At 41.9% G+C, this 21,466-nt stretch overlaps 1 protein-coding gene and 1 long non-coding RNA gene across 8 annotated transcripts in view; one reads left to right on the top strand and one right to left on the bottom strand.

The window, feature by feature from the left end:
• Window positions 1-21,466, bottom strand: part of LOC140617673 (maestro heat-like repeat-containing protein family member 1) — a 72,134-nt gene that overhangs the window by 9,718 nt on the left and 40,950 nt on the right. For 3 of the 4 annotated variants that reach the window (XM_072799455.1, XM_072799456.1, XM_072799457.1), the window contains exons 27-39: window positions 13,922-14,026; window positions 13,075-13,210; window positions 12,522-12,619; window positions 12,001-12,150; window positions 10,700-10,854; window positions 10,320-10,455; window positions 9,280-9,473; window positions 8,156-8,293; window positions 7,835-7,982; window positions 7,252-7,392; window positions 6,752-6,925; window positions 569-727; window positions 60-182 (exon numbers count right to left, since the gene is read on the bottom strand). In XM_072799455.1, the coding sequence (XP_072655556.1) occupies window positions 60-182; window positions 569-727; window positions 6,752-6,925; window positions 7,252-7,392; window positions 7,835-7,982; window positions 8,156-8,293; window positions 9,280-9,473; window positions 10,320-10,455; window positions 10,700-10,854; window positions 12,001-12,150; window positions 12,522-12,619; window positions 13,075-13,210; window positions 13,922-14,026 (1,857 nt within the window). Of the gene's footprint in view, window positions 1-59; window positions 183-568; window positions 728-6,672; window positions 6,926-7,251; window positions 7,393-7,834; window positions 7,983-8,155; window positions 8,294-9,279; window positions 9,474-10,319; window positions 10,456-10,699; window positions 10,855-12,000; window positions 12,151-12,521; window positions 12,620-13,074; window positions 13,211-13,921; window positions 14,027-21,466 lie in introns of those variants that run through there. The other variant, XR_012017858.1, reaches the window with a different exon arrangement.
• LOC140617677 (uncharacterized) overlaps window positions 1-21,466 on the top strand; it is a 50,753-nt gene that overhangs the window by 18,752 nt on the left and 10,535 nt on the right. For 3 of the 4 annotated variants that reach the window (XR_012017862.1, XR_012017860.1, XR_012017861.1), the window contains exons 2-3: window positions 13,595-13,745; window positions 13,945-14,047. This is a non-coding gene — a long non-coding RNA (uncharacterized lncRNA). Of the gene's footprint in view, window positions 1-13,594; window positions 13,746-13,944; window positions 16,574-21,466 lie in introns of those variants that run through there. The other variant, XR_012017859.1, reaches the window with a different exon arrangement.

The following is a 21,466-nucleotide window of genomic DNA, read 5'->3' as shown; positions in this document are numbered from 1 at the left end:
CTGCCTTTGAGTCCCTAACATAAGTATTGTGGCCTGACTTCTCAGAGACTCTCACTCACCAGGTACTTGCACGTTTCTTCCAATACCTGGATGTGATCACTGAGGGTGATATGCCGGAATGTCTGGGTGAGTGATGACCAGCCAATCACATTAGTCCACTCTGTCAGGGCCCTTCCACAGGCCTACAGGATGGAGAGAAGGAAATCCCCAAAGGCTCACTCCAATGGCTCTACAGAGCCAGGCCAGGAGGCTAAGTGGAAGACCACGAAGCTGGCTTCCTTCCAAGGGGCTTGGTTGAGGGTTCATAGCTGGGATTAGGCACAACATGGGACCCTGTTCATGACATGGGATGTAAATAGTTTCCAAGAGCAGAACCATATCAAGATAAAGTCAACGGCATCTGAGAGAAGGTAAAAGTGCTCAGAGCCAGTCTGGAGGATGACAACAAGGAAGTGGATGTAAAATGTACAGCCAAGGCTGGTCTCATGAAAAAGCGAAAGGCTATGCTCTAGCACAAAGAGGGATGGATGAATCAGGCTGAGGTTGGTAGCACAGAGGTCACCAGTACCTTGACTACTTCAGTGTTGTTATCCTGAATGCTAAGTAGCAGCGGGACTAGAAAAGTGTAGATCTCTCTTCGGGTGGTGAGTCTAGGCTTGAATTTGTCAATGTGACGCAACATGTGGCTCAGGGCAGAGGTGGCCGAGATCTTCACCTGGTCCCTCTCCTGCCATGAAGAGCAAAATGGAGCTGAGGCAGCTGTGGTTTCCCTCTGGCCCTGCCTGGCCTGGCTTCCATACTCCCACATCTCACTTCCATGTCCAAAGTACACTAACACCATTGTGTTTCATAATGTAAAGGCAACATGGTTTGTGTATCTGAGTGATTCTCTTTAGAGCCCCAGAGCTAACAAGTCCCTTCATTAAGGCACAGAGCTAGGGAAATCAAGACTATAGCTTCAGATCTGCTCTGGACCATACCTACAGCTTCTAACTTAATTCACTCCTAAGGATTTAGCTCAGGAATGCCAGATTTTAAAAAATACATCTAGTTATTTTATCCACATCCTCATTATGCTGTGAATAAAATTGCTTAATTTATATTAGTTTGTATTAATTAACAATGATCATAAAAAGTATATTATATATTAATTGAACAAATGTTTACTGAGTAGCTATCATGAGCTAGGCATAATAACAAATAACAGAGACATAGATAGTTGCTGAAATTTTAGGATTTGGGAAGCAATTTAACAAATTGGATGTATACATTCTTACTTTTTGCACAGTGAACATAATAACCAAATGGAGACATGATTCAATGTATTAGTACTTTTAACTAAAAATTATCACAGGCAGATTAGCTCAAGATCAATGATTGACTATTGCTTCAGTTATCCCTTCCTGCCCCAAATCCCTGAAAGAAATAGTAGAAATATATATTTTTTAAATCCAATGGGTCTGAAGTAGATGGTATCCCCCCACCAGAGAAAACTAGAGTATCCCTGAAAGACAAAGAGCATGCAGGATTAGAATTAAAGTTAGAACCACAGGGATGCCTGGGTGGCTCAGTTGGTTAAGCATCTGCCTTGGGCTCAGATCATGATCCCAGGGTCCTGGGATTGAGCCCAGCATTAGGCTCCCTGCTTAGCAGGGAACCTACTTCTCCTTCTCTTTCTGCCGCTCCCCACTGTTCTCTCTCTCTCTCAAATAAATAAATAAAATATATTTTTTTAAAAAGTTGAAACTACAGCCTAAAGTGTGGGCAAGAATAGACTGCTGGAGAAGGTGAACATGTTCTGGGAATGTTCCAAGCTTAACAGCTGTGAATACAAGGAGCTGAAGGGGATGCTGGGAAACCAACAGCAGGGCTGTAGTTCAACTCCTTCCACCTTCTCCTTGCACTCAGCCCTCCCAATATCCTCCTTACTAAATAACAAGCAGTAGGGGAACATATCACCCCAATAGAGCAGGGAGTGTGCTATCTAGACCAGTGAGATAAGATGGTGCCCTGGGTGTCTGGCAAGACCCAGGAAGAGCAAGGTGCCCTGTAGTTGAATGACAGGCTATTGGCACATCCAACTGTCCATCTATCTCTGGCTGTTTCCCCACAGTTACTGAAGTCAGGAATTACTTTCACAGAGGGCCAGTGAAGAGCTGGTATGCAAAATTTCCGGAACCCGCTGCCAAGACTCACTGAACATTTAGGAAAATCAGTGCCACAAGAGAAACAAACAAAATAACCCTGCAACCTCCAAGGGCACAATTAATATAATCAAAACAAAACTTTAGGGAAAGTATAATTGGATCCTCAGGAAGATCATGTAAAAAAAAGTTATTGAGGACATTTTTGAAAAGTGCTTGGAAATCTAAACTTTGAAATTATAAATAAATAAGTAAACAAATAAATAGAGGCAAAGGTAAAGCAGTGTCCTTATAGAATATTCTAATAGATATTCAGATATCATACTCTCAACCAGAAGAAAAAAATAAAGGGGACCTGCTTCATAAAATAAAAATAAAAATAAAAAAAAATTAGGGGCAGCCTGGGTGGCTCAGAGGTTTAGCACCGCCTTCAGCTCAGGGCGTGATCCTGGAGACCCAGGATCAAGTCCCACATCAGGCTCCCTACATGGATGGAGCCTGCTTCTCCCTCTGCCTGTGTCTCTGCCTCTCTCTCTCTCTCAGTGTTTCTCGTGAATAAATAAATAAAATCTTTAAAAAAAAAAGAATTAAATAAAAATTCAATAGGTGGACTGAATAAGAGAATAACCACATCTAAAGTAAGAGGAGATTCAGCCCAGAATTCTTCCAAGGTAGACAAAGAGATGGGAAATAGAAAAGAAAAATTAAGAAACACAGAGAATAAATCTAAAGAAGTTCCAGGGACGCCTGGGTGGCTCAGCGGTTGAGCATCCGCCTTTGGGCCAGGGCGTGATCCTGGAGTCCCTGGATCGAGTCCTACATCAGGCTCCCTGCGTGGAGCCTGCTTCACCCTCTGCCTATGTCTCTCTTCTTTCTCTACGTCTTTCATGAATGAATAAATAAAACCTTTAAAAAAAAAAAATCTAAAGAAGTTCCAAAGAATAGAACAGAAAGGAGAGAGAAAAAAAGATATACCAACAAAATAATACAAGAAAATTATACAAGAAATTATAAAATTATACAAAAAATAAAATTATACAAAAAATAATACAAGAAATACAAGTTCCCATGACTAAATGAGAGGTAAAGCAGTACCGGGAACCCAGATCCTATGGCCTTCATTTGGGTCAGTGTTCCTTTCATTCTGCCAGGTTGTCATTGTGTAGATGATGACAATTTCCTATTTCTTGATGAATCAACTTTACATTCTAGCAATATGGAAATATAGCAAGAAAAGATAGCCCGACAATCTTACCACTATAAATACCTTTAAATGCTAGATAAAATATACAAGATACTTTTTTTAATGCATAGCTGAGCTTTTAGAAAGTAAGAGATCCCCAGAGGCCGAAGATAAAGAGGCTGCTGACACTCCAGTTACTGTGCAGGAAGGCAAATGCCACTGGTCTCAATAACCTAGGGTCACATCTGTTCATAACTGCTGGTCTCCCTAGCCTGCCTACAAGGCAACCAGAAGCAGAGAAGCAAGCACAACAGACAGACAGCTCCAAGAGAAGACTTCTACTTTTTATTTTATTTATTCATGAGAGACACAGAGAGAGGCAGAGACACAGGCAGAGAGAGAATCAGGCTCCATGCAGGGAGCCCGACATGAGACTCGATGTGGGACTCGATCCCAGGACCCCAGGATCACACCCAAGGCGAAGGCAGATGCCTCAACCACTGAACCACCCAGGCGTCCTGAGAAGCCTTCTACTTAATGCTCAAAGAGCCAGAAAGAGAAATCAAAATGCTAAAAGAGAGTGAGGAAATCCCTCATCTCTTTTTCTTCCCTCTATTCTCTCATATCACAGTTCCAAAACAAGCCCATGGGAGTCTGTGGAAGCCAAAACTCTGAGGGAGGGGAACCTTACTCTCCATTTGATGGAGCTGAGGGCCCATGAGGATGGACAAATACCCACTGCTTCATTTCCTCTGCCCTCATGCCACTTGGCCCCATTGTGGGCACAGTTCACAGAAGTGCCTGACATTGCAGAGTAACTAAAATACCAGCTTTTTTTCCCAAGACAACTGGTAAAAGGGAGCCCAAAGAACTATAAAACCAAGGAAGTCACAGAGAGGGAGGAGCTAGGGGAAGTGACCCTGTAAAGTTGTTTATGAACTCCTGTGCTCACTCCACATACCATGGACTTTGAAAACTGAACTATAGAAGAGACAATGGTTCAGATCCTAGGCTTGGCCACTGGGTGGCACAAACTCAGAATAGCAAAGACTGTGAGTTCAAAACTGACAGTGAAATCACAGCCCACACAAGCAGAAGGCTAGTCAGAACTTGCAGCCTGAAGTTAAACAGGTCAATTGCCTGCTAACACAATAATATCAACATTCTCCATAGGATTTAAGTGATACCCAGAGTCATATAACTTAATATTCATAATGTCATGATACAGTCTAAAATTACTCAGCATGTAAAGACCCAAAGCTCAAAAAAGTAACAATGAATACTCTTGAAATAAATACAGAAATAAAAATTTCCATCAAGAAACAATATATCAAAAAGAAACATTAGAACTGGGATCCCTGGGTGGCGCAGCGGTTTAGCGCCTGCCTTTGGCCCAGGGCACGATCCTGGAGACCTGGGATCGAATCCCACGTCAGGCTCCCGGTGCATGGAACCTGCTTCTCCCTCTGCCTATGTCTCTGCCTCTCTCTCTCTCTCTCTCTCTCTCTCTCTGTGTGTGTGTGACTATCATAAATAAATAAAAATTTTAAAAAAAAGAAACATTAGAACTGAGAAATACAATACTGGGTACATTTGTTGGCAAAACAGATGTCAGAGGAAAGAGACAGTGAACTTGAAGGCATAGCTACAAAAAGTATCCAGTCTGAACAAAAAAAAAGAAAAAAGAAAAAAATGATTGAAAATGAACAAAATCTTGGGAGCTATGGGACAACAATAAATGCCTAAACATTTGTATCATAAGATTCCTAAAAGAAAAGGAGTAAAGTACAGTGCTGAAAAAACTTGGAAGAAATAATGATTAAAAACTTTCCAAGTTTGGTGAAAGACATAGACACAGAGATTTCAAGAAATTCAGTGAACCCCAACCAGGCTAAACCCAAGGTAATCCATGCCAACACCTCCTAAACTACTCAAAGCTAAAGACATATGTGAGACAAAATAAAGGCATTTCCAGACAAAGATTGAGAGTATTTCCTATTAACAAACCCTTGTAGAAGAAACCACAAAGGAAGAACAAAATAAAATGAATCTGAAATAGAGGAGTGAGCTGTGAGAAGAAAGGAAGGTAAAGACATTTGTACACATATGGGTAAATCAAAATAAGTATTGACTGTATAAAACAATAAAAAGGATGATGCTGATAATAATGACATAAAGACCAAATCTGGGGATTTTAAGAAACTGTGGAACTAAAATCCTAGACAATGTTAACCTATAATATGGGAGGGTGTCATTAGAGTTAAATCATTTTTTTTAAGATGTATTTATTTATTTATTTGAGAGAGAGAGCATAGGAGTAGGGGGAAGAGCAGAGAAAGAGAGAGAATCTCAAGCCGACTCCCCACTGAGCATGGAGTCAGACATAGGGCATGATCCCACAACCCTGAAATCATGACTGGAGCTAAAACCAAGAGTTAGATGCTCAATGGATTGAGCCACCCAGGTGCTCCAGAGTTAAAGCATTCTAAGGTCCTTATATTGTTTGGGTGGAGGATAAAGATATTTCTTTAGGCTTTGTTAAGTATACATGGTGAATTTTAAAACACGTAAAAATAGATGAATTAGGGAGCACCTGGGTGGCTCAGTCAGTTAAGCATCTGACTCTTGATTTTGGCTCAGGCCATGATCTCAATCAGGGTTGGGATCAGGACTCAGTTGAACCTGAGTCCAGCTGGGTGCTCAGAGAGGAGTCTGCTTAATATTCTCTTTCTTTTTCTCCCTCTGCCCCTCCCCCCCTCAAATAAATAAATAAATAAAATCTTTATTAAAAAAATAAAAAACATACATGAGTTAGACATTGACCCTGCCATCGTAGAGTGTCCAGGCTCACAGAATATGAGGCCAATACAAAACTAATTCAAATCCAAGATTCAAAAATTAAAGACTTATAGAAGCCAGAACAGGGGCATTGAAAGCATGCGTGTCTGCTGTCAAGTCTCTTTTAGCTCTAAAATTCTATGATCTGTAGGGAGGCTAAGACGTGGAGTGGATTGGTATTGCTCTAGGCAGTTGAGATTCCTGAGCCTTTTGACAAGGTTGCTAGCATGCTGGGGTCCCTATGTTGTCTGAGAGCAGGGTAGAGTTGTGAGTTGTCTCCCCACTCTTCTGCAGTGAAGACGTGCTGCTGTCATAGCAGTGTGTCATTTTTTTTCCTTCAGTGGCTCCTGGTGAGAGAGTAGGTAGATGAGTGTGTTCTAGATCTGTCTGTAATAGGGAATGCACTGGGGACAATCCTATACATGGCTTCAAGTAGCCAAGTCTCCTTTATGCTGCCCCTCCAGGACTCCAGCCTTCCACTGTAGTCCCAGAGCCCTGCCCCAGTACCCTCCACTCAGTTTCCAAGATTCCTCTTCAGCCTCAGCCCATACTGTTCCCAACTGATCCTAGGGAGTTAGGCCCATACATCATTGATGAGTGGACAAAGTTGCTTGGAGATGCTGCAAAAGACCACCTTGATGTCCTCTCCCTTCCCATGACAGATGATGTTCCGTAGGCTCTTTACTGCCTGCACTGTCACTCGTGCCTCATTCTTCAGCAAGTCTTTCAAGAATGGAACCTGGCCCTTCAGAGATTCTGCCTGTTTGGAAGAAGGCAGATATCACTCACCACCTGGAGATCATGCAACACTCTGGGGACAAGGCTTTGAGAAAACAGAGGGTGGCTAAGAAACAGAAATGTGCAATCCAGGGGCTGGATGTGCCCGGGGAGTAGAAGGCTGGTGCTCATGGGGTTTGGAAGGCCTGATGGCCAGTCTGTATAAGTCTACAAACTAGATGTTCTGCTGCTGTAGAATGAGAGGTTGGGGAACATGCTAAACCCAAGGTAACCAAGAGTCCCAAGGAAGGTAAATTAAATGCTTCAGGGACTAACATTTGATTCCCATTTGCTCCTCCCCACTCTTACTTGTCCCGGGTGCAGTGCCAGGTTACTGATTCCACGAAGCCCAACTTCCTTCATAATGAGGTTGGGCTCTTTGACCCACTTGATTAGATTGACCAACAAGTCTTGCCCCAGAGTCTGAGCCACTGATCGGTGCCAGAGGAGCTGTGGGTATAAGGAGACTACAGCTATGGATGGGGAAAACGTTATGAGTACCCAGTACCCTCCTCTGCCCTCCCTCAGGTCCCATACTCAGGTAAGGAGTATGTGCAGTTGAAAACAGTGGCAGATCTGTACACCTGGAGTGGAGACTAAGGTAAGAAGAGATGATATCCTAATAGAAGGATAGGGGATAATGCTGATAAGGTTAGAATTTTGAATCAGATGCTAGGATCCATGGATCATTCTGGAGGTTGAGTTACTGGCCCCCTTCTCAGGCTTTCCTGCCTCCTTTAACCAGGCACTTGAAGTGCCAGAGAAGGGAACCCCACTTTAAATGGCTTAGTCTTATTCTTTCCTCTTTTGGGGGCTAGTTAACATTTCTGTTAAATGTTCCTCAGCCCAGGAAATGAATGGTTCAGGCTGTGGACCTTTCCCCAGGCTTTACCTGTGCATAGAAGGCCCTGGCCAGGATTTTCCAATGATAGCTGGAGCTATAGAGGAGGCTTCTGACAAGGTTGAGGATTCGGTGCAGGATGGCAGGTTCACAGGTCTTCACAATGCCACTGGGGTGGAACACAGGAAGCCAAGAGTTGCTGGGGTGGAGGTGGCAAGGGCCAGTGTGCATGAAACAGGGAAGACACAAGGGCTGAGGAATCAGGAGACCAGGGGGCTGAGAGGTGGGGAAGGGACAGCTGAAGGCTGGGACTTGGGAAACTGGGGCAAGGGGACTAGAGTGGTGCCAAGGTTACTGGGGAAATAGCCTCACCTTGTCAGGTCCATGATCCCTATGTAGTAAAATCTGGGGCAGGACAGAAGGTCCCAGCAACAATGCTGATCTCCATAGACCACCACTCCATCATATGCAGCCGCTGAGAACACCAACTTCACTACCTCCAGGGCACAACTGAAGGTCACCACCATTGGGTTTGTGAAAAGAAAGGGACAAAAGGATGGACAATGCATTATGCCCTCATTTGCATCCTGCGCTGGGAAGCCAGGAGACAGTTACCTGCTCTGGTAACTGTGTTCTGCTTTCCTGCTGACAAAAATCCATGGATCTGTGAAGAAGCCCATTTCCAGTTACCCATCCAATCCTTCAACCCTGGCCCTCATCCAACCACAGAGTCCTATGAAAAAGACTATAGAGGGATCTCAGTGCTGCAGTTTTCCATATATGCTTTTGGGGGCACAGAATGGGGTTAGGATATCTCTTCACCTCTGCACCCATCTAATCAGAATGTCTCTGCTTATTAGTTTTCTTTTTGTTTTATGTAAGATTCCATTTATTTATTTGTTTGTTTGTTTGTTTGAAAAGATTATTTATTCATGAGAGACACAGAGAGAGAGAGAGAGAGAGAGAGGCAGAGACATAGGCAGAGGGAGAAGCAGGCTCCATGCAGGAAGCCTGATGTGGGACTTGATCCTGGGACTCTGGGATCACACCCTGAGTCAAAGGCAGACACTCAACCACCTAGCCACCAAGGCGTCCCCGTAAGATTCCATTTAAATAGAATGTCCTGAGGTTTAAAAAAAAAAAAAAAAAAGTACGATAACCACACATTTAGGAGTCCAATCCCTTTTCAAGAAAAGAAAATGGAATCCCAGCTGTGACATGTTCAAGAGCTAGTGACAAAGCCAAGCAAGAGGTCAATGAGACTCAAACGGCCACAACTGCATGGAAAGACTGATATAGATGTGGGCTTACCCTGCCACCTACAATCTACTTGAATCTCTTCATGTGCAGTTATGAACGTGAATCAGCCGAAGCATGCATGCAAGAAGAGAAATGAAAAGCTTGAAAATATGTGAGAATATTCTAGCACATGGGTCATCCAGGGGCCTCTGGAATTGGCTAGTCTCAGCTGTACATCATGAGGGGGTTAGGCTTACCTAGTGGGGTCAAAGGGCTTGCTCTTGCTACCTGGGCCCCCCTCCTTGCTGTAGACCACCATCTTCTGAGGGACATTTTGCTCAATCACCCAGTAGAGATGACACAGTATAGCCAGCAAAAGCCGAGGGTAGAGCTCCTGGACAGCTTCCTGGCACAGGGACCCTGACAGCATCTCATACAAAGCACATGTCACCTGGGAGACAGTGGGGGAAGACATAAGATAGTCCCATGGGCCATACACTGAGTCCTACCCTGCCTTCCCCATTACTGCCCAAAGGGCACAGCTCACTCTGACTCAGGCTTGTAAGAAGCACGCAAAGACTGAAAGCCCACCACTCTTCCTTAGGGAAATGAGATTGCACACATGCAATCTGCTTTCTCTTCACTCACCTGACATCAAAAACAGAATGGAAAGCAACTCTAACTTTTTAGCAGAAAATGATTTGGGGACTACTTTGTCCACTCCTAGCAACCAAACCTCTTCTGCCTCCAACCCTCATGCCATACCCCAGGTCCTGGAAAAAAGGAATGCAAGCCCTAGAATCAGGAGACAGAGAAAGTTGCTTAGCTCTAAACATCAGTTTCCTTGTCCATAAAATGGGATCAACCCCTGTTCTCTCTACATCATGTAGTTCTTAGGTATACAGGTGGAAAAAAGGGTTAAAGTGCAAATCAAAAGTATAGCATTTTTTAAAAAGATTTATCTATTTATTTGAGTGAGAGAGAGAGAGAGAGAATGAGCATGAGCAGGAGGAGGGGCTGAGGGGGAGGGAGAGAGAGAATCCCAAGCAGAGTCCCTGCAGAGTGCAGAGCCCAACGTGGGGCTCAATCTCATGACCCTGAGACCAGGACCTGAACTGAAATCAAGAGCCAGACGCTCAACTGACTGAGCCACCCAGGCACCCTTCGAATGTACAGTATCAGTGATTGCTCCTCTCTAAGACCTGCTCCCACTCTATAGCCCTTGACCTTCAACTCTACACCCAAGTCCCAGAAGAGTAAGTCCTACCCACCCACCCCCATCCCAGCTCATGCTGACCGCCACCGGCTGGAAGGCCATCTCCTTAGTTTCCTCTTTGGAGTGGAGTCTTTCTAGGATGCCAATGAGCAGCTGCAGGACACTGATTGTGGTCTCTCGCTGGTTGCCAAATGCCTTCCACAGGGCCAGATTGGTTCTGCAGGACCCAAGGACAGCTATGTCATGGGCTCTGATGACTAAGCTCCTAGGACTAGTCTGGTCTTGTGCCTATGAAGGGCCAGTTCTCAGGGTCTAGACTTGACCAGAGAACACAGAGGTGAAGTTTGATTGGTGTCCAAGAGAAAGCATCCCTGTGCAGTGATTTTTGTGTTGGGCTTGGGCTGAGAGAGGGAAGGGTTTACTGGGCTGGAAAAAGTGTTCCCAGGCCATAGGAGAGGTACCTATCCCAAGGCAGGGTCTTGTTGAGCAGCATAGGCACGACAGTGTGAGTGTTGTTGCCGGCCAGCAAGCACATGGCCCGCACAGTCTCCTCCTTTGTGTTGGGCTCCAGTTGTGAGTTGAGCCGTTCCAGAATCCCCTCCACAACTTCCTCAATCTACAGGGAAGAGCCACAAGAGTCCCAGTGATTATCCCCTTGCTTCCTTCCCTTCCCTTCCCTTCCCTTCCCTTCCCTTCCCTTCCCTTCCCTTCCCTATCTGCCAACCTCCCAGACTCAAGGGGCTACTTGTAATCCTGCCAGTGATTCTCTTAAGGCAGAATTCTAGGGTGCCAGAGGCCAGACCAGCAGAGGTCACAAAAGAAACCCCTGAAACTCACCAAGGCTCACTCTAACAAAGGCCTGCCCATAGCCCAAAGTTCAGAGTCATTCCGAGGTTACTTGAGAGACACAAGAGACTCTAGGAAGGAAGGCAAAAGCCCTGGAGACACTTCAGGGCTTCCTCTACCCACTGAGATCAACTTTCAACCCAAGAAAATGCAGAAACGGTTGGCATTGGATGTGAGGGTACCATAGGACTCTCATCTGGCCCTCAGATTACTGATATATGGGTCTCTGGGAAATCCATTTTGTTGTAATACCTCAAGGACACCCTCAGAAAAGGCCTTTCATTTCTGGTATCTAAACCAGGCAAGTCACATAAATGAGTGAAGGCAATGGGCATCAGGGGATTCAGAGAGAGGAAGGTCTGGAGAACCCATGCAACACATAAAAAGGGTGGTGGCCACCCCAAAGAATTACCCTATGTGGCCTCATTTAAAAGAATTTTTCAGTGAAGTGGGAAATGTGGATAACATCTATCTTGAAAGAAAATTTACTCAGAGGTTAGTCATTTCATGAGGTTGCTGGCTTGCAATCCATAGCCTTACCCTTCACAGAAATCTAAGTCCCTTGACACCCCCCGGGAATCAGGTTGAAGCCCCCCCTACAATGCTTCCTTGGGCTTTGGCTATGAGGTCCCACAGCTGCTTACACTTCTGCTTGTGGTGGTTGTTAACTGAGGAACCAGCCCCCCTCCCCCCATAGAAGGCACTGCTGTTCTGAGCTTAGGATTGATTACAAGTGTCAGAGATCATTGGGATCACAGAGAAAATCTAGCCCAAGCCTGCGTTTTAGAAATGAGTGAATGAAAGCCTTCATAGGAGAGGGACTTCCCAAGACTCTTCAGCTGGTTGTGAATAGAGCCAGGAGAGAGCCCAGGCTCCTGGTGTGCAGGGCAGAGCTCCCACTACAGCACCACATTACCTTTATCATGTCTCGGCCCCGCTCTTTCATGACAGCACTCATCAGCTGGGCTGCTGCCAGAGACACCTTGGCCCTGCTGTCAGTCAGGCCCTCCATGGCTGTCAGCACCAGGGTGGTGAGCTGCATCTTGGTGAAGTACTCTGCAAATGCCTACAATAGTGTGGTGTCAAGCTGCCTGCACATGGGGGCTTCTGCTTGAGATAGCCTGTGCCATCCTTCCTGGTTAGGGTATGTGGGGAGAGCCTCTCTTGGGAATGTGATGTCCTTTGGTCTTAGGCCTGTGCTGTCTGCCTAGCTCCAAAAGGACCCTTTCACTGGGAACAGAATCTTTGGGGTTGGGAGGGAGAAAATACTGACCTCAGATGCACTGAGGGGCTCGCAGGTCAGAGGCTGCAGAGGCAGAGTGCTGGGACAGAAGGGCTGAGACCAAGATCCTTAGTAACATATCTTTGAAGCATGGGCTGAATCTACACAAGGAGGCCTAGTCTCTTCCCACTTTGTCTCTGGCCCTGCCCTCTCACCTTGGCAATCTCAAAGGTGTTGTTATAGAACACGTTGGCGCTATAGACTTCATTCTTGCCTTCTTCTTCCCATAAGCCCTGTTTTTTCCTTCCCATCTCTGAAACAAAAACATCCGACGCCACCCCTCAGACACTCAGAAGAGGTCTTAGGTTGCCCACTTTCCCATATGCCCAACCCAAACCACCCACTGAACTAAGTCAGCTTGGGGAGATGTATATCCCATGGGGAAGCGAGTAGAAAAATGGGGAGTAAGATAAGGAATGGTGAGAGCTAATGCCAAAGGAACCCCACGTTGCCTGCCTTAGAGCAGAGACAGAGTGAGATCAGACTATAGGGCTCAGCCAGAGGAGGAGAAACTAATTTAAAAGAACTGTTTTCAGAGTAGCTGTTTTGTCCCAGGAACATACGCAGAGGTCTAGGGGCAGGTTCCTCATTGGAAGTTAGGTACTTAGATAACTTCTTAGCTCTCACTCTTCCAGGACAGCGTATGAGGGAATGACCAAACCTAGGTGGGAGGCTGGAGCAGAAGTGAAAATAAGAGATTCTCCCTACGTTTTTGCAGCAGGAGGATACAGTAGAGGCTGTAGACAGCCTGCGCAGACAGGAAGCAAATGTTGTCCACTGGGTCCTGGCAGCGTAGAGCCAACAGCCTTACTAAACGCCCCAACCGACTGAACTCGATATCCATCTGGGGAGGACAGCTGGAAGTCACAAGTTATCCCAGCCACTCCCTTAGGCTGAGATAAAACAAGAAGAGAGGAGGAGGGGATGCATGATAGATATGAGAGGTGAGACTAGGTGAGGTTAATGGGAATGGAATTAGACAGGTGAGTTGTAGCTATTAAAAAACTTGTGGAATCATAGTTTTGGAATGACTTTACACTGTCCCTCTTGTTTACCTCTCGGCACTGCACTCATTCTTCAAGCCTAGCTCAAATGTCCCCTCCTCTATGAAGCTTCCTCTCTACTTGTACTTCATTTCTGTTTTGATCTTTTATTCCTACTACATTTGGCTTGTACATTCATTATCACCTTCTACTTATGTTTGTTCTATGCATGCCTCTCTCCCCAGTGGACTGTAAAGATCCATGAAGACGGGAAACTGCCTTGGTCATATATCCACTGTAACACCTACCATGGTGCCTGACGCAAAGTGAGTGTTCAGTAACTGCTTGATGAGATGGGTGGAATCCAACTGAACCAAGCGAAATGGAATTGAATTGGTGAGTAGGGAAAAAGACCAAGGGAGAAAAGAGAGAATATGGGATTCACAAGAGAAAAATAGAGGATGGAGTGAGGAAATAGAGGAGAAGGATGAGTAATTGAGGCTAGGTAATATGTGAAGTTTGGGGTAAGGGTAGGGATGAGGGCCCAGGCTCCAGGGCAGGCTCCTACTCACTCCAAAGTTGTTCATTTTTGCAGTGAAGCCAAGAATACGGGCAGCACACCACATGGCCCGTTCCCTCTCATTGTCCTTCTGGGAATTCAGCCATGTGTCCAGAAGCTAAAGGAAGAACAGAATGAGGTAAGGGGTCTGCTCAGAAGTATTCCGGAGGATAGACATGTAACCCAAACCTGACTTCTGCAAAGGATCAAGACAAAACTTCTGAGGATAGGACTTCTTTTGTCTACAGACAGGTTATATATGGCTCTGACATCAGAAGCCTTCATTCCCCCAGCCTCCAATTTTGCCTTATCTAGGTGCTAGAAACATCCTCAATTAGTACCTCCTTCTTTCAAATTAAAGCAGTGGCTCTCAAATTATATTGACTATAATTCATTTCAAAGGGTCAACCCACCTCAGTGTTCCCCTACTAATGTTTTCCCATGCTTCAATAGAAAGAGAACTTGGTGATAACAAAAAAGAATCACTGTATTCACAGATTCCTGGCTCAATTATATACAAATATGCTTGAGAAATATAATTATGGATAATTCCTATTTGAAATGCAATGTGTAAGGGTCTCAACATTGGTAAATTATGGGCCCTAAATACCACTGATCCAAAGATGCATTGCTATATATCAATCTACAGTAATCAATCTGACAATGATGGGACTAAACAGCAATTTGTAATTGGAAACAAAGAAGAGCAGCAGATAAAAAAATCTACAACCCATGGAAAAGGATACTAATGCTGCATCGATAAGAAAACACATTCTTCCTGAAGATATGAGGTTTTCTAGTGGGAGGTCTGCAAGCCTTCCTTGCAGCCAGACTCCAATGATATCTCCCAGTGCCAAGACTATGGTCTCTAAAGACCATTTTTCACTAAGAGGAATCATTGCTCCTTGGACAGTTTGTTCAGGACTAAGACAAGAAATATACACAGTATTGTACTGGAGAGCAAGGAAGCTATGGAAGACTATGGGAGTCATGTTAGAGGGATTCAGGAGCCAACCTGAAGAGGCTCCCATTGACCAAAGATGAGACAATTTAAGCATCAATAAGAATAATAGTTGTAATTGAAAAAAAACCTACAAAGCATTTCAAAACTCATGTTAAATTCAAATGATACTAGAGAAATAATCCTCACTAGTTATCTTTTTCCCCCCAGATTTTATTTATTTATTTGACAGTGAGAGAGAGAGAAAGCACAGGCAGGGGGAGCAGCAGAGGAAGAGGGAGAAGCCTGATGTGGGGCTCAATCCCAGGACCCTGGGATCATGACCTGAGCCAAAGGCAGACACTTAACTGACTGAGCCACCCAGGCACTCCCCCTCACTAGTCATCTTTGAAGAATCCTGGGAAATACTTCATTACTTTGACAAATGATAAAAGGAGATGATCCAGCATTTAGTTTGTCCTTATGTGAGTTATACTTCAAAGTAACCAAATAGCTTATAAAGGAAACTTCTCTTTATAGAAGAATTCCAGGTAAAAATGAATAAGGAATGACAGAATTACAGTGTCACAATTTTGCAAAAATAAGTAGAGGTATATTCATTCAATGGAATACTATATAGCAATAAAAATGATCTGATGCTTCATGTAACTACATGGGTGAATCTCACAGATAAAATATTGAAGTGAAATAATACAGACACAGAAAAGTACATACTATAAAATTTCATGTATGTGAAGTTTAAGAACAAGCTAAACTAATCCATGGTGATAGAAGTCAGAATACTGGTTATCAGTGGTTATTCAGTGAAAGAGGAACTTTTGGAGTATTGAAAATGTTGTATATCCTGATTTAATGGTATTTATGTAGATGTACACATATGTAAAAATGTGTCTAAGTATACACCTAAGATTTGTATACTTTAGTTTAGCAAGTCATATCGCAATAACAAGGTCTTTTTAAAAAAGAATATCATTAGTTTTCAGCTACTAATGCATTAATGAATCTAAGCAGTGATCATCAAGAGCTCTGAACACCACAAGGAGACAACCAGACATCGTGTGTCTCTTGGTGGAAGAAGACATGGCTGCTTGTGAAGTAATCTTGCCAAAAATTGATTGGATTCATGATCTAGGTCTAATACTTAGAATTAAAATCTAACAGATTCTAGATCTAGCAATTTATAGAAAAGATTTGGACAGAGGAATTTGTTGAGTAGCCCCAAAAGTATGTAATCAGCACAATCCAGAATGTGGAAAATTTAAAGAACAAATAACTAAATTTCATCATCAAATACATTTCAAGGAAAAAAACTGTTGGAAAGGCAATCTATAGATCAAGAGAATTAAGAGACAAACCAATCAGTTGGAGTGTTGGAATGTTTAATGACATCAAGAAATGAAATTACTTTCTTTCATCAATGTTTTATAGTTTTTACTTCCTTGATTAAGTTGATTCCTAGGTATTTTATTATTTTTGCTACAATTGTAAATGAGATTGTTTCCTTAATTTCTCTTTCTCCTACTTCATTATTAGTCTATAAAAATGCAACAGATTTCTGCTTATTAATTTTGCATCCTGTACTTTACTGAATTCATTCATTCATTCATTCATTCTAGTAGGGGTTTGTTGGTAGGATCTTTAGAGTTTTCTATTTATAATATCATGTCATCTGCAAATAGTAAAAGCTTTACTTCTTTCTTACCAGTTTGGATGCCTTTTATTATTATTTTTTCCTTTCTGATTGCTATAGCTAGGACTTCCAATACTATGTTGAATAAATGTAGTGAGAATGGATATCCTTGTCTTGTTCCTGCCCTTAGGGAAAAAGCTCTCAGTTTTTCACCATTGAGTATTTTAGCTGTGGGTTTTCATATATGGCCTATTATATGGTGAGATATGTTCTCTCTAATCCTACTATGTTGAGAGTTTTTAACATGAATGGATGTTGTACTTTGTCATATGCTTTTTATGTGTCTATTGAGATGATCATATCCTTTTTATTCTTTCTATTATAAATGAAATCTTTCCATTTGCAACAACATGAATGGAGCTAGGGAGTATTAGGCTAAGTGAAATAAGTCAGTCAAAAAAGACAAATACCATATAATTTCACTCATATGTGGAATTTTTAAAATTTAATTTTTTTATGTGGAATTTATAAAACAAAACCAATGACAAAGAGGGGAAAAGAGAGAGGGAGACAAACCAAGAAACACACTGATGACTACTGGAGGGGAGGAAGGAAGGGAATGAGTAAAATAGGTGATGAGGATTTAGGAATGCACTTGCTGTGATGAGCAGTGGGTGTCACATGAAAGTGTTGAATCACTACATTGTACACCTGAAACTGATACTACACTGTATGTTAACTAACTGGAATTTAAATAAAAACTTCAAAAAAAAAACCCTGATATCAGCCTCCCAGAAATACTATGTTCTAATCAGAGGAGCACCATTTGGAAATTTCAAAGGAGACAGACACTGTGGGATATAATAAAAAGAATACTTCGCCTTTCAAACTTATTAAACAAATTGATATTTCTTAATATCTTTGAATTGCTAAATACTATAAAATTAGTCTATAGCTATGCTGCAGGATTGCAAACAAAAACTCTATGTGGTGGAATGGAGAGGGGAATTTACACTAAAATGAAGTAGACCTATTTTGATTTATGTGTAATGCACTAACAATACCAAAATGGAAGAAGCTAAGTGAATGCCAGGTATTCTTAAGCAATTTTATGGCTCCTAACAGGTGTTTCCATAATATACTTCTCCAGAGCTCCAACAGAATACATTCTAAAGAATACATCTTGCATGAATGACCTTATTACATAAATGTATAATTAGCAAGGTTTAACAGTGCATATGATTGAGCTCTGGGGCCTGATCTGTACTTCACAATATGTCAACTCAAATTACTGGTTCTTGTGGTATTAGTTAGGTAATAAATAAGCAAGATGTTTCTAGGGGGAAAAAAAGTTTCCTATCTAAAAAAAACCTGAAATCATAAAAAAGTATGTTCTTTGACCATCAAGGAATTCAACCAGAAATCAATGACTATAAGAGAATAGAAAATTTTCCAAACATCTGGAAATTATTTTTTTTAACATCTGGAAATTAAACAACACACTTGTAAATAATCCATTGGCCAAAGAGGAAGTCACAAGAAAAATTACCAAATATTCTGAACTGAATAATACTGAAACTACAACATCCTAAAATGTATAAGAGGCAGCTAAAGGAATGTGCTTAGAAGAAGATATGCTTCTTCCTAGAATGTATTTTAGAGGACTGCTGGGAATATGGCTCACCTCATCTCACAGATACAACTAGATAACACTCACATCAGTGTAAATAACCCAGAAAATGACTGAAAGCCTGGCAGAACAAACTCCACAACTAGATGTAGAGAAGAGGCCACATCAAAGAGAGTAGGAGGGGGAAAGAAGTAGGAACTAAATGACCTGGGGGACTGTCCTTGGGAAGGAGGGATTCATGGGCACAGAGAGGGGAGAGAAACAGACTATCACATTAGGGAGCCCACACAGGGAGGACAAATCCCTGTAACATTTGGCTTTGAAAACCAGAGGGGCCACATTTCCTCAGTTCTTACAATCAGTGGACTTAAAACCTGGAATTTAAACATTAGTAGGCTTGGCTTTGGTAGAGCTGAGAGGGTGCTCTTAAAAAGACAGCCCAATAAACAAGTGCAAATGCTTGGTTTGATTCAACCAAGCCCCAGGTGGCCTCAGACTGGTGTATTAACCACACAGGGACTAAACCCTGCCCACAACAGGCAAATGCCCATCTGCCATTACAGAGGACTGGATTGAAGGCAAAAGCAACTTAGCCAGAACAGCAGGGTGCACACATTACACACAGAAGATGCCTCTGAAGCACCAGGTTCTGGTGAATAGGTGATGCTGCACTGCAGGGCACTATAGGACCTCTTCTTCATAAGGCCATTATATTCAAGAGCAGAGGACATAGTTGACTTTCCTAACACACAGAAACAGACATAGCAAGTTATACAAAATGAGGAGACAGATATGTCCCAAATGAAAGAGCAGGAAATAATCACAGCAAGAGATCCAAGTGAAATGGAGATAAGTAATATGCCTGATAGAGAATTTCAAGTAATGTTCATAAAGATACTCACTAGACTTGAGAAAAGAGTGGAGATTATCAGTGAGACCCTTAACAAAAAATAATTATTTAGAGATGAAAACACAATAGATGAAATAAAAAAATACACTAGATGGAATAAATAGCAGGTAGAGGAAACAGAAGAACGAATCAGTGACCTGGAGGACAGAGTAATGAAAAGTAATCATGATAAGCTGGTGAAAGAAAAAAAATTATACACAATGAAAACAGACTAAGGGAACTCTGTGATAACATCCAGTGTAATAACATGTGCATTATAATGATCTCAGAAGGAGAAGAGAGAGAAAAAGAGGCAGAACATTTCTTTAACTAAATAATAGCTGAAATTTTACCAAATCTGAGGAAGGAAACAGAAATCCAGATTTAGGAGGCACAGAGATCCCTCAATTAAATCAACCCAAGGACATCTGCACCAAGATACATAGTAGTTAAAATGGCAAAAGTAGTGATAAAGAGAGAATTTTTAAAACAGCAACAGAAACATTACATATAAGGGAAATATCATAAGGCTATCAGCAGATTTTTTTAGCAGAAACTTTGCAGGCCAGAAGAGAGTGGTATGATAGATTCAAAATGCTGAAAGGAAAAAATCTGCAGCCAAGAATACTCTATACAGCAAGGCTAACATTCAGAAAGAGAAAAAGAGATAGACAAATAAAAGTTAAATGAATTCATGATCCCTAAACCAGCCCAACAAGAAATGTTAAAGGAGAGTCTTTAAGTAGAAAAGGAAAGACCACATAGAAGAGCAAGAAAAGTAGGAAACACAAAAGCAGTAAAAATAAATGTATCTGAGGGGGAAAAAGTATGTCTGTAAAAATCAGTCAAGGGACTCACAAAATAAAAGAATATAAAGTATGACATCATATACCTAAAATATGATGGAGGAGAGGAGTAAAGAATGGGTTCAAACTTTTGCAACCCTCAATATAGACTGCTATATGCAGAAGATGTTATATACAAACCTAATGGTAACCACAAATCAAAAACCAGTAATAGATATGCAAAAATAAGGAAAAATAAATCCAAGTATATCATGAAAAAAAGCCAACTTATTGTGAGAAGAAAGCAAAAGAAGAAAAGAACAGAGAAGAACCACAAAAACAACCATAAAACAAGTAACAAAATGACAATAAGTACATAATGATCAATAATTCCTTTGAATGTAAATGGACTAAATTCTACAATCAAAGCATAGGGTGATGGAATGGTTAAAAAACAAGACCCGCGCTACCTGGGTGGCTCAGCAGTTTAGCGCCGCCTTTGGCCCAGGGCATGATCCTGGAGACCCTGGATCGAGTCCCGCATCGGGCTCCCTGCATGGAGCCTGCTTCTCCCTCTGCCTGTGTCTCTGCCTCTCATGAATGAATGAATGAATGAATGAATGAATAAAATCTTAAAAAAACAAACAAACAAGATTCATCTATATGCTGCCTATAGGAGACTCATTTCAGACCTAAAGACACATACAGATTGAAAGTGAAAGAATGGAGAAACATTTATCATGCAAATTGGTGTGAAAAGAAAGCCAGAGTAGCAATACTTATATTGCACAAAATAGACTTTAAAACAAAGACTGTAACAAGAGGCCAAGGAAGGACACTACATAATCATAAAGAGGACAATCCAACAAGAGGATATAACAATTGTAACATTTATGCACCCGGCATGGGAGCACCAAAATATGTAAAACAGATAGAGGAAGTAATCACTAGAAATACAGTAATAGTAAGGGACTTTAACATCCCACTTACATCAATGAACACATCACCCAAACCCAAAATCAACAAGGAAACAGTGGCTTTGAATGACATATTGGACCAGATGGGTTTGACAGACATATTCAGAACATTTTATCCTAAAACACCAGAATACACATTCTTTTCAAGTGTACATGAAACCTTCCCCAGAATAGATAACATTAGGCCACAAAACAAGTCTCAACAAATTAAAAAAAGATTGCAGTCATACCATTCATCTTTTCTGACCACAATACTATGAAACTAGAAATCAAAATCAACCTCAAGATAAAATCTGGAAAGAGCACAAATACATGGTGGTTAAATAACATGCTACTAAACAATGAATGGGTCAACCAAGAAATCAAAGAAGAAATCAGAAAACAGAAATGAAAATGAAAACACAATGGTCCAGAATCTCTGAGATGCAGCAAAAGCTATTCTAAGAAGGAAATTTATAGCAATACAGACCTACCTCAAGAAGCAAGAAAAATCTAAAATAAATGACCTAAACCAGCTAGAAAAAGAATAACAAACAAAACCCCAAACCAGTATAGGGAAGGAAATGATAAAGATTAGAGCAGAAATAAATGAAATAGAAACAAAAGACAATAGAACAGATCAATGAAACTAGGGGTTAGCTTTTGACGAGATCAATAAAACTGATAAACTTTTAACCAGACTCATC

This window comes from Canis lupus, chromosome 25 (genome assembly GCF_048164855.1).
Source record: "Canis lupus baileyi chromosome 25, mCanLup2.hap1, whole genome shotgun sequence".
Lineage (NCBI taxonomy): Eukaryota > Metazoa > Chordata > Mammalia > Carnivora > Canidae > Canis > Canis lupus.
The sequence above is the reverse complement of the archived record's forward strand: the minus strand, read 5'-3'. Positions and strand labels throughout refer to the sequence as shown.